Source organism: Loxodonta africana, chromosome 21, assembly GCF_030014295.1.
Source record: "Loxodonta africana isolate mLoxAfr1 chromosome 21, mLoxAfr1.hap2, whole genome shotgun sequence".
Lineage (NCBI taxonomy): Eukaryota > Metazoa > Chordata > Mammalia > Proboscidea > Elephantidae > Loxodonta > Loxodonta africana.
In genome coordinates this window covers 67,701,606-67,716,411 of record NC_087362.1, presented here as the reverse complement: position 1 = coordinate 67,716,411, position 14,806 = coordinate 67,701,606, and the positions used below count along the sequence as shown (strand labels likewise).

Genomic DNA, 14,806 nt, shown 5'->3' with positions numbered 1-14,806 from the left:
TCACCTCCTGAGCGTGGAACACCCTGGGGTGTCGAGATCCATGACCCAGGCCAAGCTGAGCAGCCAAAGTAGGCTGCCCCCTGTGGGCAGACAGATGCAAGAGAGCCCAGAGAGGGGAAGGTGACTCCTCCAAAACTCATCTGTCACTAGACCATTTCCCCCTCCACCCTCAGGATTTAACATACCAACAGGCCACACGGTAATGTAGACAGCCCAGAGCACGGTAGTGCAGCCTCTTCTGAGAAAGACTGACTCAGGTCCCTCCGTGTAGAAAGACAGACCAGACCCACTATTGTCGAGTTGATTCTGACTTACAGCGACCCTACAGGACAGAGCAGCTGGTGGGTTCCAACTGCCGACCTTTCGGTTAGTAGCTGGGCACTTTAATTACTGTGCCACCAGAGCTCCTGGTCAAGTGGAGAGTAAGTGTTCATCCCCAAAACTTTAAATATTGACTACCTGAAAAAAAAAAAAAAAGTTGCTGTCAAGTCATTTCCAACTCAGTGGCCTCGTGTGTCAGAGTAGAACTGTGCTCCACAGAATTTCCAATGGCTGATTTTTCAGAAGTAGATCTTTCCAGTCCTTTCTTCCAAGGCGCCTCTGGGTGGACTCGGACCTCCAACCTTTGGGTTACCAGCCAAACTTGAACTGTTGCACCACCTAGGGACTCTGTTTACTAGTTAAATGCCTTTAAAATGTAAAGGGATCTTCCTTCCAGCAGTGCTGTCACATTTTAGAAACCCAGTGTCTCATAGGAACGACCATCCTGTGTTCTTGTCAGCGGTTCCCAGATCTTTGATTGGGATCAGCTGAGGAGCATTTCAAAAGTATAAATTCCCAACAAAACAAGTTTTTAAAACGGTTTTTGAAAGTATAAATGCCTAGGCTACATGCCCAGAGGGTAATTTTGAAGATCTGGAGTGGGATGGTCTGGCAGGCTGCTTTATAAGCCCATAGGTAGGTTTGATCAGCTAGGTCTAGAAAGACGTAAAAAGTCAGAGCTGGCTCATCCGATCTCACCCATCATGTGAGGGGCTTGGTAAGGATTATCTTGGGGTTTTCCCATCCTTCCAAGTCCAGTATCCAGAGGTGTAACTGGGACATGTAGGAAGGGAAAGGAATGATGCAAGGGGGCCATTTCTGTAGGATAGAATGTGGGGGGGGGGGATTAGAAAGGTTGAGACTCAAGTTTCCTCCACGGTTAGGCTGCTTTGAATGCTAAAACTTTTTTTTTCCGCCTAGCATATAGGAGAAATGGTTGTGTTCTGTGTCTGTCTCTTACATAGCTCTTGTCCCTGTCACTGGTTATCAGCCCGTCAGAAAAATTGTACTTTTCCACAGGGCCCCTCTGTTAACAGAATGTACTGAGAAGCAAATTCTCCTTTTCTCCACATGGGTTATTTAAGCTCTATAATTCACTTTGGAGATCTAACTATGTCTGGATTTGCTGTGTTAAAAGATCCCCCCTGCCCCCTAGTCGAAGCTAAACTGGTTTGAAATATGAAGGTGGGGAGTGTCTCAAGGTATAAGGTAATCAAGGTGCGTGGTCTGTTCCTATAGACGCTCAGGTGTCACCAGGTTGTTCAGCTTACCTATGATGATGTTTTAAAAGATGACAAGTATTAATAGAATTGGAACGAAACTTAGGGGAGTAGCACCGTTCATCTCGCAACCTGAGGATACTGAACGAGGATTTGCTGCGAGCAGGCTGCCTTGGCCTCTCCTAAGATAGATACGCAGGGACAGCTTCCTGAAGAGGTGTCCCTGAGAAGCTGGTCAGGTGAGAGAAGTAAAGTAAGGGAGTGTGTCGCTTCAAGCAGCAAAGGTGCCAGCCAGCCCCTGTGGGAAGCTGGAAGTGCCGGTCCCAGGGCCTGCTCCTCTGGGAGCAATCCCAGCATTCTCAGGAAGAATGCAAAGACTAACCCTGTTTTTCAGAGCCAGTGTTAATAAGCAAGTTTCTGGTTTTGAGACCTTTATGAGTCTGGCTCTAAGAGCATGTAGTAGTACTACAAATCTGACGTGGCTTCTGCTCTAACGTGCAGAGCTGTGAGCGGTGGATGGCCCTTAAATTCGGCACAGTTCCGACCTAATGAATTTGGCTGACTGCGGAAGAGGTTTTCAAGTTTAACTCAGACATTTCCAAACAGACCTGAATCTGACTCCAGTTTATAATTAATGTTGATTTTAAAGAACAGCTTTAAAGTACACTAATGCCTGTGTTGTAGTTTATTTGGAAAAAAAAAAGGCAACTGTGAGAGGCCAAAGCCCGTCTTCTACCCAACAGCAGGGCTTCTGAAGGATCACTGATAGTGTAGGGGCACAGAGACCACTGAGGGCAGCCAGCAAGAAGCTCGTGGCCCAGAAAGTCTTGAGAAAAGTCTGGAAGTAGAGGGGAGAAAACAGAATGCTAAATCCTGAGGGGATCTGAGAAATTTAGGCCCACAGTGAGATTGTGATGAATTCCAGGGGACTGGTTTATATTCATCCCAGTACAGAGAGCAGGAGTATGTTTACTAGGTGCCTGGAATATGCCTCTAATCCTGCTACCCGCCTAATCCTGATAAGCCCCCTGTGCTAGCCTCACTCCGGATTGTTGATGAGAATGCAAATCCCAACACTGCAATCCAGTGTTGCAATTCAGGGTTTTGCTTGTGCTGAAATATTTGTATTGTTTTATAATTTTTGTTTTTTTTAATGAGTCAGTTGGGTGATGGTTATCCCTTGCTCCATTCCCTGGTAGTCAGTAGCATTTCTTTGTCCCAAAATGGGTATGTGGAGCAGTGTAGGGTGTCGTTTCCAAGATGGAATTAGGTTGAGTTTTTTTTTACTGTAAAAGTAAAGCATTGTAAAAATGCAGACAATGTGGAAGACAGTTAAAAAAAATGTAATTCCCACCACCCAGAGCTAACCATTTTTGATACTTTTCGGCAAAAATGGGTTCATAATATACATACTACTGTGAAATGAGCTTTTTCACTTACTGTATTGAGTAGGATTGTTCTTTGATTTTATACATGAAGTATGTATACAGAAAAATAATTTTACAGCTTGATGAATTTGTATAAATCGAGCACATTTATGTAACTAGCACCCAGATCAGGAATCAGAATGTTAACAGTACCCCAGAATCCCACCCACAGCTCCCAGGGGAGTTTCCCCCTCCCCCAGGGTAACCACACTAGCTTGCTTTATTTTTGTTCTTTATATAAATGGAATTATACAATATCCTCTTTTGTGCCTGACTTCTTTGCTCAACATTGTGGGATTCATTCATATTGTTGGATTTGGCTGTGAACTGTTCATTTTCACTGCAATATAGTATTCCCTTGTAGGAATAGACCACAATTTATCCATTCTTTTTATGGACATTTGGGTGATTCCTAGCTTCTGGCTATTAAAAATAATGTTGGTGCAGTTTCTTTCCACCCCAAGAGGAGCCAGAGCTAGTGCAGATGAGAGGAACACGGACTTGTAACTTCTGAGGACTTGCAGCATGCAGAAAGATAGCAGTGCGCAGCCATGGTGCCACTTCATGCTGGTTTGGTACTGCAAGTGATGTGACTAAAGTACCAGTACACCCTGATGTACTATAGATATGGGCATGTTGTGTGCTGTCGGCAACCCTGTGGGACAGGAGAACTGCCCCATAGGGTTTTCTAGGCTGAAACCTTTAGAGGGCAAAATTGCCAGGTCTTTTCTTCTGCAGAGCAGCTGGTGGATTTGAACTGCCAACCTTTCAGTTAGCAGCTGAGCACTTAACCAGGGCCCCTGATGTGGACATATATAGATGTACATAAGAGCAGATCCAGGGTTAATCCTCTCGTTTGTGCTTAGCCTCTGTCCCTTAAGGACTTCTTGCCTTGCAAACCTTTGTTCAGAATGTGGGCTTAGCGTCCTTGCTTCCTCTCCCGTAGAAACGCCTACTTTATTGAGGCTCATGTGACGCTCTTCACCCTCCTGGTTATGATTATCAGATTACCTGATTACTGCCCCCTCATAGTGAAAAATCTCGGTATCTGGCTTCCCCTTTCTCTCAGCTTCCATCCTCCGGAAGGCTTGTGCCTAGTTTACCCATGTGTGTCAGTGGTCACCACGTCTCCCCAGAGTTTGGTGATTTCCTGGGAGGACTCAGCATGTGGTCATACGCATGCCTGGGATGTATTACAGCCAAAGGATACGAAGCAGAATTGACAAAAGGAAAAGATGCATGGGGCGAAGTCGTGAGGAAACCAGGCACAAGCTCTCCAGTCCTTTCCCAGGGGAATCACACAGGATGAATTTAATTCCCGCAGCGATAACTTGAGATGTTATGTGTGAAACACCCACTGGGGAAGCTTATTAGAGACTCAGTGCCCAGGGTTTTTATTGGGGCTGATTACATAGGTGGAGCCCTGATGGCGCAGTGGTTAAAAGCTCGGCTGCTAACCAAAAGGGCAGCAGTTTGAATCCACCAGCCACTCCTTGGAAACCCGATGGGGCAGTTCTCTATGCTGTAGGGTTGATATGAGTCGGAATCAACTTCACGGCAACAGATTTGGGTTTTTTTGTTTGTTTACATAAGTATCTTCTGTTTGGTGTGTACCAAAATTCCAGCCTTCCAGAAGTGAAGTAGATGTTTAGCATAAACCACATTGTACAGTTTAGGCACAGTGAGCTACTCTTACCACTTCTGGAAATGGTTGGGACACTCAAAATCCAAGTTATGGATGCCAGCCAAGGATCAGCGTTTTCAGAGACCAGTCAAGCCTATGTTAACTCCTGCACACCATCCCACACCATGGCTCCTATTCCTTGTCCTATGACATTTTCCTTTCAGCCTCTCACCCAAAGCCATGCCCACACCCTGTACCTTGTCCATTAACCTTAATTGCGCCACCTCCACATCGCATATTTAGACCTCCCACACTTTGACCTTTCAGCTGGCTTGCTCAAGAAATGGACTTGTAAAAATGCAGCAGCAACGTAACCACTCCTTAGCTGTTTTTAGCCTCGCATATATGTCCAATTCAGGGATCATTCTACTTTGGGTTCAGCAGCACCCACCTTTTGCTTTCCCCCACCTCTATCTCCAGCCTGCGTAGACTCCATGATCCATCATTTATCTTGCAGATAGCCTAAACTCCCTCATTTTTCTTTTGAGCTTCTTGTGTTCCCACCTAGAGGAACTTCAACCTTGAGAACATCCACCCATCCACATTGTCAATGTCTCCACCCAGAGAGTTGAAGAATCAACTAAGCAAATTAGTACCACTGTAAATCTGACTGCAACCTGCAGTTCAATTAATTTCTCTTACATACGGCCTTTCTGGCCCTGGGTTTGTAATTCTGCCAAAGTTGATTGGTTGGGCCAGAGTCTACCCTGTGATTGGTCTATTTTACCCACCTTGCAGGGATTGGTTGGTTTACTAGTCAGAAAGGTAATGTGTAAAACCATCCAATAGGATTGAGGGTGTTGCAGTCCGCCAAGGGGATTGGTCATTTCACGGTTGTGCTGGGAAGGCCATACCTTGAAATTGCGAAAAGAGTTTGCTTGTATAAGCAGCCAACTCCATAGGGGTTTTTGGAGAGGAGAGTACTTAAAGGCCCTACTGCCCTCTCAAACTAATGTTCCCAAAACAGAACTCACGGTCTCCTCCCTTCTCCCAAATCTAATTTTCCAGTGTTCTGATCCCAGTCTAGAGCAGCAGCATCTACTGACCTGAGTGTTCCAGAAACCTGGAAGGAAGCATGACATCTTTGCCAGTTGCCATTTCTGACAATTCTGCATCAGCAGTATATCCATCACCAAGTCCTGCCAATTCTGCTTCCTGCCAGCTCCTGCCTACCTCTTCACCTTTCAGGCTTCCTCATTTCCCTTCCACTTCTCAGCCCATTAAGTATACTTAGATCGCTTTTAAACAATACTTCCATAAGAGATAACGTGTGTATATCACGCCCATATATGTACACAAGTATCTCCCGCCGAAATAGTAATTTTTCAATAATAATAAGAGGTCAGGTCATACACACACAGACACACACAATTTAAATCCCTCAGAAGGGCTTAGCAGCCATCATGCCAACAATCTTATTATCCCTTCCTACCCCTAGCCTTTCGTTTTTAGTTTTGTTGATCTTGTTTTGGAAAGGGAAAACCATTCATTTATTCAACACACACTTACTGAGCCCCTACTATAGACCAGGCATAGTTGTACTTCTGGTGGCAAGGGAAGTAGTGAAAAAAACAAACCTGGCCATCACGGGGGCTCGTATTCTACTGGGTGGAGAGGGAATAAATCAGTAAAATATGTAGTATGTTACAATGATTAAATGCTATGGAGAAAAGGCTAGGAAGGGGGATGTGATGTGGGCAGGAGTAGGGGTGCTGCTTCCAGTCTTCAATAGTTAGGGAAGCTGACATTTGGGAAATGACCCAAAGAAGGTATTGGATATTAAAGCTGCAAAGACCCTGAAGCAGGAGTGAACCTGGTATGACGAGTGAGTGACGGGAGGGCAGTAGAACATGAGATCTGAGAGTAAGTGGGGAGGGACAGAGGAGCTGAATGCATAAGGCTTGCAGGCCACTGTAAAAACTGGCATTTATTCTGAGACGGAAAGCAATTAGAGAGTTTTGAGCAGAAGAGTGACAATCTGACCTGCATTTTAAAAGCAGCTCTGGCTGCAGACAAACTGGAAGAGCAGAGAACAGAGGACTCCCTTAGACTATCAGCCTGAGACTCTAAACGTAGAACCGAGCCTACCCTGAGGTCGCCTTTTGGCAAAACAGCAGACTGGCCGACAAAACAAAGGATATTACTTGTAAAATCAGTGCTTTCTTTAAAAACCATCTGTATGAAACCAAAATGTCAACAACTACTCAAAAGCAAAGACGAGAAGATAAGGGGGCAGGAAAACCAGAGTGCTGGAAAGGGAACAAACAGAACACAATTAAAGAGCATGTTGACTCATTGTGATAAATGTAAGTAATGTCACTGAACAATTTGTGCGGAAATTGTTAAATGGGAACCTAACTTGCTGTGTAAACTTTCATCAACAATTAAATATTATTTAAAAAAAAAAAAAGCAGTTCTGGCTGCTGTGTTCAGAATAAACTAATGAGGCATGAAGCAGAGAGACCAGTCAGGAGGCCAGTGTAGTAATCCAGGGCGGTAGGTCTCCCTGCTCTGTGGCAGCTGGAACACGGCACATGACTGAAGAACAGTCATTTGGGTTCTGCAGCCTAGACTTGCAATACTGAGTCTATGCTGCACAGGCTTTGCAGCCAAGTCCTGTGTGGGGGCAAGTGTGGAATCCTCCTCTCGCCAAGCTTCAGTGTATGCATGCATCCAATATTTTGAACAAGTAATACATTCACATAGTTCAAAAATAAAGCATAATTTAATAAGTTTTACAGTTAAAAGTCTGGCCTCACTGTTCCTCTGACTCATAGTTAAACCCACTTCACGTGGAGCTAGTTTATTTTCAATCTTTGCTAACACAAGCAGTGCCACAATGAAGAATCGTCACGAGTCATTTCACAAAGTGGTGAGTGCAGTGCAATGAATTGCTTAACGTGGTCCTTCTAGCCATAGTCTTTGTGACTCAGACACAATGACTGGCACCATGCAAATCAAGTATACCAAGCCAAACCTGTTGCTTTCGAGCTGATTGTGACTTAACAGTGATCCTACAGGACAAAGTAGAATTGCCTTGTAGGGTTTCCAGGGAGCAGCTGGTGGATCCAAACTGCCAACCTTTTGGTTAGCAGCCGAGGTCTTCACCACTGTGCTACCAGGGCTCCAAATAAGGTATTAAAAAAAAAAAAATAAGGTATATGGAACCCTAAAGAAGGGATTGGTCAGTGTTTCCATCCTGCTAAGCTTAAAATGAGTCATCCCAGAGGTAGTGGGGAGAGGATCTTACCACCACCAAGGAAGAAGAGCCAGGAGCGGAGCGCATCCTTTGGACCTAGGATCCCTGCGCTGAGAGACTCCTGGAACCAGGGGATTAAGAGAAAGAGAGCTGTAACATTAAGACAGCAAGAAGTGGTGGCAGAAAAAGAGCAGGAGATGGCGCAGTGGGCTTCCTGGCCCACAGAGCAAGAAAGCTGAGTGCCTTCGAGCAAGAGGGTTGCTGGAGGAGTAGAGCTTTGTAACACTTGCCCAAGCAGGGCAGAGGCCAAAGGGCCAGAGGGAGACCTACCTGTGGGCATGCATGGCTGAGAAGTGGCTGTCCTGATTAAAGAACTCTAGCCTGAGCATTCCTGAAACTGAATTGCAACCTGTTACTTCCCTAGTACACCCTATAACTGTGAGTATGGTCTGTGAGCTATGTGTGGCCATTGCAACGAATTACTGAACTCAGCAAAGTAGTACAGTACTGTGGGAGGGGTGGTTGGTATCAGAATTCATAAAAAGATTTGAGGGTGGAGGCATGTCTGACCTCTCTGCCTTTTAGGAATCGGCCTTGGGCTGTTGGTCTTCATTCTCCTTCCCCCTTGTGATGTTAGAGAAGGTCAGACACCTCTGCCACGCTATTTTTACAGTGAGTTTATCTGTAGCTTTGTAATTTTGATAAATATTCCTATGTCACCCTCCACAAAGACTGATAATTTACACTTTGACCAGTAGTTGATGGTGCCTGTCTCCCTATGGGGACACCAATTCAGAGTTATTAAACTCTCTGAAAATCTTTGCCAATCTGATCAATGAAAAGTGGTATCTCAATACCCCATGCATTTTTTTAAGTGGGTGAGCATTTTTTCATATGTTTAAAGGTCATCAGTACTTACTTTTTTTGTGAACTGTTTATAAATAATATTCTTTTCTTATGGCATGTTACTGTTTTTCTTAAGGATTTACAGGGCCCTGTTCCCTGCCCCCCCCTTTTTTTTTTACTAGAAAATAAGTTTATTTTTTAATTGGACAATACCTCTACATAAAAAAAAACTATAAATGAAACAAAACAGTATACAATAAGTACGTTCTGCTCCTGCCACTTCCCCAGATGCAGGTTGTTGGTGATACTCTAGTTCTTGGGTTAAGTGATAGGTTCACTGCTGGGCAATTGGTAGATCCTTTTGATTTAAAGATTTTTGTCTTCCCTCTTGCTCTTATTAAATCTTTGATAATTTCTTTGATGCTATCCTCCCTGTTCTTTCATTAAAACTTCCTATTAGTCAGATGCAAAAGCTGTCTAATCAGTCCTTTGAATCTCTTAGCCTTTTCTCATGTTTTCTTTCCTTATCTTGGTTGTTTATCTTGGTCTCTGTTATGGATTGAATTGTGTCCCCTAAAAATGTGTTGCAAATCCTAACCCTTATGCCTGCGGTCAGAGCCCTGGTGGTACAGTGGTTAAGTGCTCAGCTGCTAACCACAAGGTCGGCAGTTTCAATCCACCAGCTGCTCCTTGGAAACCCTATGGGGCAGTTCTGCTCTGTCTTACAGGGTTGCTATGAGTCAGAGTCGACAGCAACTGGTTTGGTTTTTTGATTTCTACCTGTGGTTATAATTCCACTTCGGAATAGGTTTTCTTTATTATATTAACAAGGCAGTATTAGTGTAGGGTGTGTATTAAATCAATCTCTTGTGAGATATAAAAAAAGCATATTAAGCAAGCAAGCACAAATGAAGGGGAAGATACAAGCCACATAAGCTCAAGGAACCTAGGAATACAAGCTGAAAAAAGACAAGTACCTTCCTCTGGAGCAGACAGAGAGAGAGCCTTCCCCTAGAGCCCTGACGCCCTGAATTCAGACTTCTAGCCTCCTAATCTGTGAGAAAATAAATTTCTGTTCATTAAAGCAACCCACTTGTGGACTTTCTGTTATAGCAGCACTAGATAGCTAAGACAGTCTCTGTCCTATAGTAGGCTTTATTCAGATGTCTCAGGATTCTTGGTTGTCTGTCACAAGGAGACAGCAGTTTTGCCCTGCACTTTATGTGTGGCCAGGATTTGTCAATTGGCCGGTTTTCCTTAGGGTAGTGTAGCATGGCAGTGATCTTTATCCTTGAGAGCCCTGAACTGCAGAGGGCTTGGTTCTGGGGTACCAATCCCCCACAGTTGTCTGCAAGCCCCCTTTTACTTCTCCCACCCCAGGAGTATGTTGCCTAATTATATAGGTCATTCTGATTTCTTCAGCGAGAAACAGGAACGTTCACTACTTGTTGTACAGATTAGTTTCCAAGCCCCTTTCTCCTGCTCTCTGTCATACCTGCTGCCTCCATCTGAAGCTTCTCAGAATTCTAGACAAGTGGCTCTTCTCACACGATGGCATGTGGTCCAGGTAGCAGCACCCTCTGCTCTGTGCTTGCTCACCACACTTTTATCTGCTCTCATCAATCTGAAATCTGTTGAAATACCTCACACATTCCTCCCTGCCCAATTCTATCTATAAATGTCATTTTACTCATTTATTGGCATTTTTATGCAGAGGAGATAAACATGTATACTTGGCCTACCATCTTGAACCAGAAAATCTGTCTGCTTCTAACTTATATCTAAACACCTTCAACTCTTGCCTGAACCACTGTCACGGCCTCCTCATTGGTCACGCTCCACCAACACTGCATCCTTCCAGTTCATCTTCTATGCAGTGGCCAGAATAAGCTTTTGGAAACAGGCATCTGATTGTTATTCTGTATCATTTGTCCTAGAGAAAGGATCTAATGTGGAGACCTCAGGAAACCGTGTCCTGGAAATCCTGTGACTGCAACTATGGTCTGATACGGCCATCTTCATGGTGTCAAACAGCCAGAACCATGCTACCCACAAAAGCCAGGGCGTTGTCTCTCCCCAAGGCCTCAGTGCTGGTCTAGGACTGAGTCACAGACCTAAAAATAAGCCACAGGGCTATGAGCTAGCAGGGCAGCTGAGCACCTACGGTTCTGTGGTTAGCCTGTGGCCAGCAGCAGGGGGTTCCCATGTCCAGCACTGCTACTGCTCCTGATAGCCTGGAGGCTTAGCTCAGTTCCCAGGGGCACTAGGTCTTGGAGCTGCCTATACCCTGGCACTGGGCTTATCTCTAGACTGTAGACAACAGGAATCTGAGGCCCATTTTCTGCAAGTGTCTAAAGGCCTTCTTGACAGGCAAGCAATCCCAGGACACCCCATACCAACTATGGTAAAACCTGCAAAAGCCGGAACCTATGTAAGGCGGAAACCTGTCAGAGAAGGAAAACGCAAATATTTTCCACTAAAACAAGCAACAGAACAGTGGTAAGAATGCACCCTGTCAAAGGCAGAACATGACTTGCAAGACCTGGAAAGACAAGGTGGTCCCATCGAGTTCTGGCTCTCGCAGGTTTCACTATATAACCTCTCCCTGAATCTGTCCCTGGGTCAGATCCCTCTCTGAATCTGGCTTCCAGACTGTGAAAGAGGATCTGCCTTTTGTCTCCAGCTCCGTTGACTTTCATCAACCCAGGTCATGTCTTGTTCTCAGAATATAATGTCTGGGCCAGCTTACTTTTCTCCTCTTCCAGCTACTACTTGGTTCAAATCTGAAAATCTTAGAATCTTCAGCCTCCATTGAGCTGAGATGGGCCACTGTCCTGGTGTATGTCCCTAGGATAGTCAGAAGGTAATTGCTTTTACTTTCCCCAGGAAGGTAAAGGTGTCAGACTTGCTTTATCCCAACTTCAACTTGCCTTGTTCTCACCTAACTTCAAGAAGCAGGGAAGTATCTAACTGTGTATCAGGGAGCACAAGTAGTGTCTGTCACAGCCAACTACTACAAAAGGACAGTCAGCTACAGATGACCCGATGATGATGAGCCCACAGGGACTGCTGGTGGAAAGGCTAGCAATACCCCAACAATATTGCTGGCATGGGCCCCAGGGTTTCTTCTGCAGCAAGCTGACATCTCCTCACACCTGGCCCCATCCCACTCCCCCATACACAAACTACAGCCTTTCAAAAGGGAAAAGATCATAACTCTTAGCAAACTAGAAATAGGTATTATATAATAACTTTGAGCAAACTAGAAATTAACTTCCTTAACCTAATAAGGCTTATCTACAAACACACACACACATACACACAGATAACATCATGTGTAATGGTGAAATATTGAGCTCTTTCCCCTTGAGATTAGGAACAAGACAAGCATGTCAACTACCACCACTTACATTCAACCTTGTATTGGAGGTTCTAACCATAGTGATAAGGCATGAAAAACAAAAGTATAAAGACGGAAGGGGACTCACTTTTAATAGATGACATGATCGGGTATGTATAAAACTCAAACCTATCTACAAACTAATAGAATTAATAAATGAATTTAGTAAGATATACAAAAACCAATTAACAAGTAATTAAAAAATGAAAATTTAAAACATCATCTATAATAGTATTCCACCAAAAAACGAAATACCTAGCAGTAAATCTAATGAATGATGTGTAAGACCTCTACGCTGAAAGCTACACAACATTGCTGAAATTAATGAAGACCTGAATAAATGCAGTGGTGCCTATGTTTATGGATTAGAAAACTCAATGTTGTTAAAACATCAGTTATTGCCAAATTGATCTATAGACATGATAAAATTCTAGTCAGAATCTCAATATGTTTCTTATTTTCAGTGGAAATTGACAAATTGATTCTAAAACTTATAGGGAAATGCAAAGGACCTAGAATAGTCAAGGCAATCTTGAAATAGAACAAAGCTGGAGGATTTATGCTACCAGTCTATAAACTCTTAGTATAAAAGTTTCAGGAATTAAGACTGTAATATTGATGGTTCAAGGATAGACAAACAGATCACTGAAACAGAAAGAAGTCACCTGATTTATGACAAGGGAACCACTACAATTCAGTAGGAAAAGGATAGTCTCTCAAGTTCTGCTGGGTTAACTGGATGTCATCAAAAAGAGCCTTGTTCCCTATGTTCATACCATATACAGAAATTAATTTGAAGTGTATCCTTGACCTAAATATGAAGGATAAAACAATATAACTTCTAGAAGAAAAAAAAAGTGTATCTTCAAGGCTTTTGGGTAGGCAATGAGTTCTTAAAAAGAACCCAAGAAGTGATAACCACAAAAGAAAATATTGATAAATTGGACTTCATTAAAATTAAGAATTTATGTTTATCAAAAGAAATTAAGAGAGTGAAAAGGGAAGACAGACTGGGAGGAGATATTTATAATATTAGCATAAAAAGGATCATATCTAAAATATATTTTAAAAATTACAAATCGGTTTTGGGGTGTGTGTGTGAGTGAAGACATGCACAGCAAAACATATAACAATTTCTACAGTTCAGTGACACTGGTTACATTCTTCAAGTTGTGCCACCTTTCTTGACATCTTTTTCTGAATTGTCTTACTATCATCAACACAAACTCACTGCCCTCTAAACTTCTCACCTAACCTTTCGACTTGCTGTTGTCATTTTTTTTTTGTGGTGAAAAAATTTATATTTAGAATTAGCCAGCTGGACTCAGTTTATATGATCCCAATTTTGTTGGCAACATCCAAAGCATCATAGTCAGGAGCCAGTCGAACATACGCCTTCTTCTCTCCATTGGGTCTAATCAAGGTGTTGACCTTGGCCACATCAATGTCATAGAGCTTCTTCACAGCCTGTTTGATCTGGTGCCTGTTGGCCTTGACGTCCACAATGAACACAAGTGTGTTGTTATCGTCTGTCTTCTTCATGGCTGACTCAGTGGTCAGAGGGAACTTGATGATGGCATAGTGGTCAAGCTTGTTTCTCCTGGGGGCGCTCTTCCGAGGATATTTGTGCTGCCTTCGCAGCCTCGGTGTCTTGGGCCGCCGCAAGGTGGGGGAAGTGCAGATCTTCTTTTTTTTGTGGCTATGGACGCCTTTCAGCACTGCCTTCTTCGCCTTCAACGCCTTTGCTTTGGCTTCAGTTTTGGGAGGGGCAGGGGTTTCCTTCTTAGCTTTCGGCGCCATCTTCGTAAAAAGGCTGCTGTTGTCATTTGATCTCATATAGATAATTCTTCAGGAGAACACAATGCACAACGCAGACATTCTTTTCTAATTAAGCTAAATTATTATTTGGTTTAAAGATGACTTCAGGGGATAGTTTCAGTTTAAGTTTTAAAGATTTCCTCAGGGCAATAGTTTCAGAGGGTCCATCCAGCCTCGATAGCTCCAGAAAGTCTGGATTCTATGAAAATTTCCAGTTCTGTTCCAGATTATTCCCCCTTTTGGTCAGGATTCTTCTACAGAATCTTTGGTCAAATCACTCAGTAATGAAAGCCTGGCACCATCCAGCTCTTCTGGTGTTCTGGCAAAGGAGGCAGTTGTTCACATGTTCTAGTTCCTCCTCCAACTCCTGACCCTCCTTCTTCCTCTGCTGCTGCTCCAGGCAAATACAGACCAATTGTTGTACCTTGGATGGCCACTCACAAACTTTTAAGATTCCAGGTACGACACAGAGAAGTAGGAGGTAGAACAGAAGCATTAAAATCAGTATTAGGCCAATTGATTGGAATGTCCCATGAAAGCATGACCCTAAACCTCCAAACCAAATGAGGTGTTTGGTTGTACATAGGCAGTATCAGCAACTGCCTTTATATATACATATATACACACATACATATACATATATACATACATACACATTAATATATATAAAACACATTTACCTATTCTACCTCTTTCAGATGTGTAGCTCAGTGATATCAACTATATTAATCATGTTGTACAACCATCTCTCTTAATCGATGCTAAATTTCCCTTTACCAGAAACAGAAACTCACTACTTCCCAATGGCTCCTCTGCCCCGCTCCCTCCCATCCCTGATAACCGCTAATAAAATTTGGTGTCTACATATTTGCCTACTCTTATCACTTCATA

General features: G+C 43.4%; 1 protein-coding gene across 1 annotated transcript; it reads right to left on the bottom strand.

Annotated features, from left to right (window-relative positions):
* Window positions 1-10,935: 10,935 nt before the first annotated feature.
* LOC135228377 (large ribosomal subunit protein uL23-like) lies at window positions 10,936-14,497 on the bottom strand. The gene has a single exon (XM_064274082.1). It carries the CDS (start codon window positions 13,931-13,933, stop codon window positions 13,427-13,429), a length of 507 nt encoding a protein of 168 aa, XP_064130152.1. The 5' UTR covers window positions 13,934-14,497; the 3' UTR covers window positions 10,936-13,426.
* Window positions 14,498-14,806: the final 309 nt, after the last annotated feature.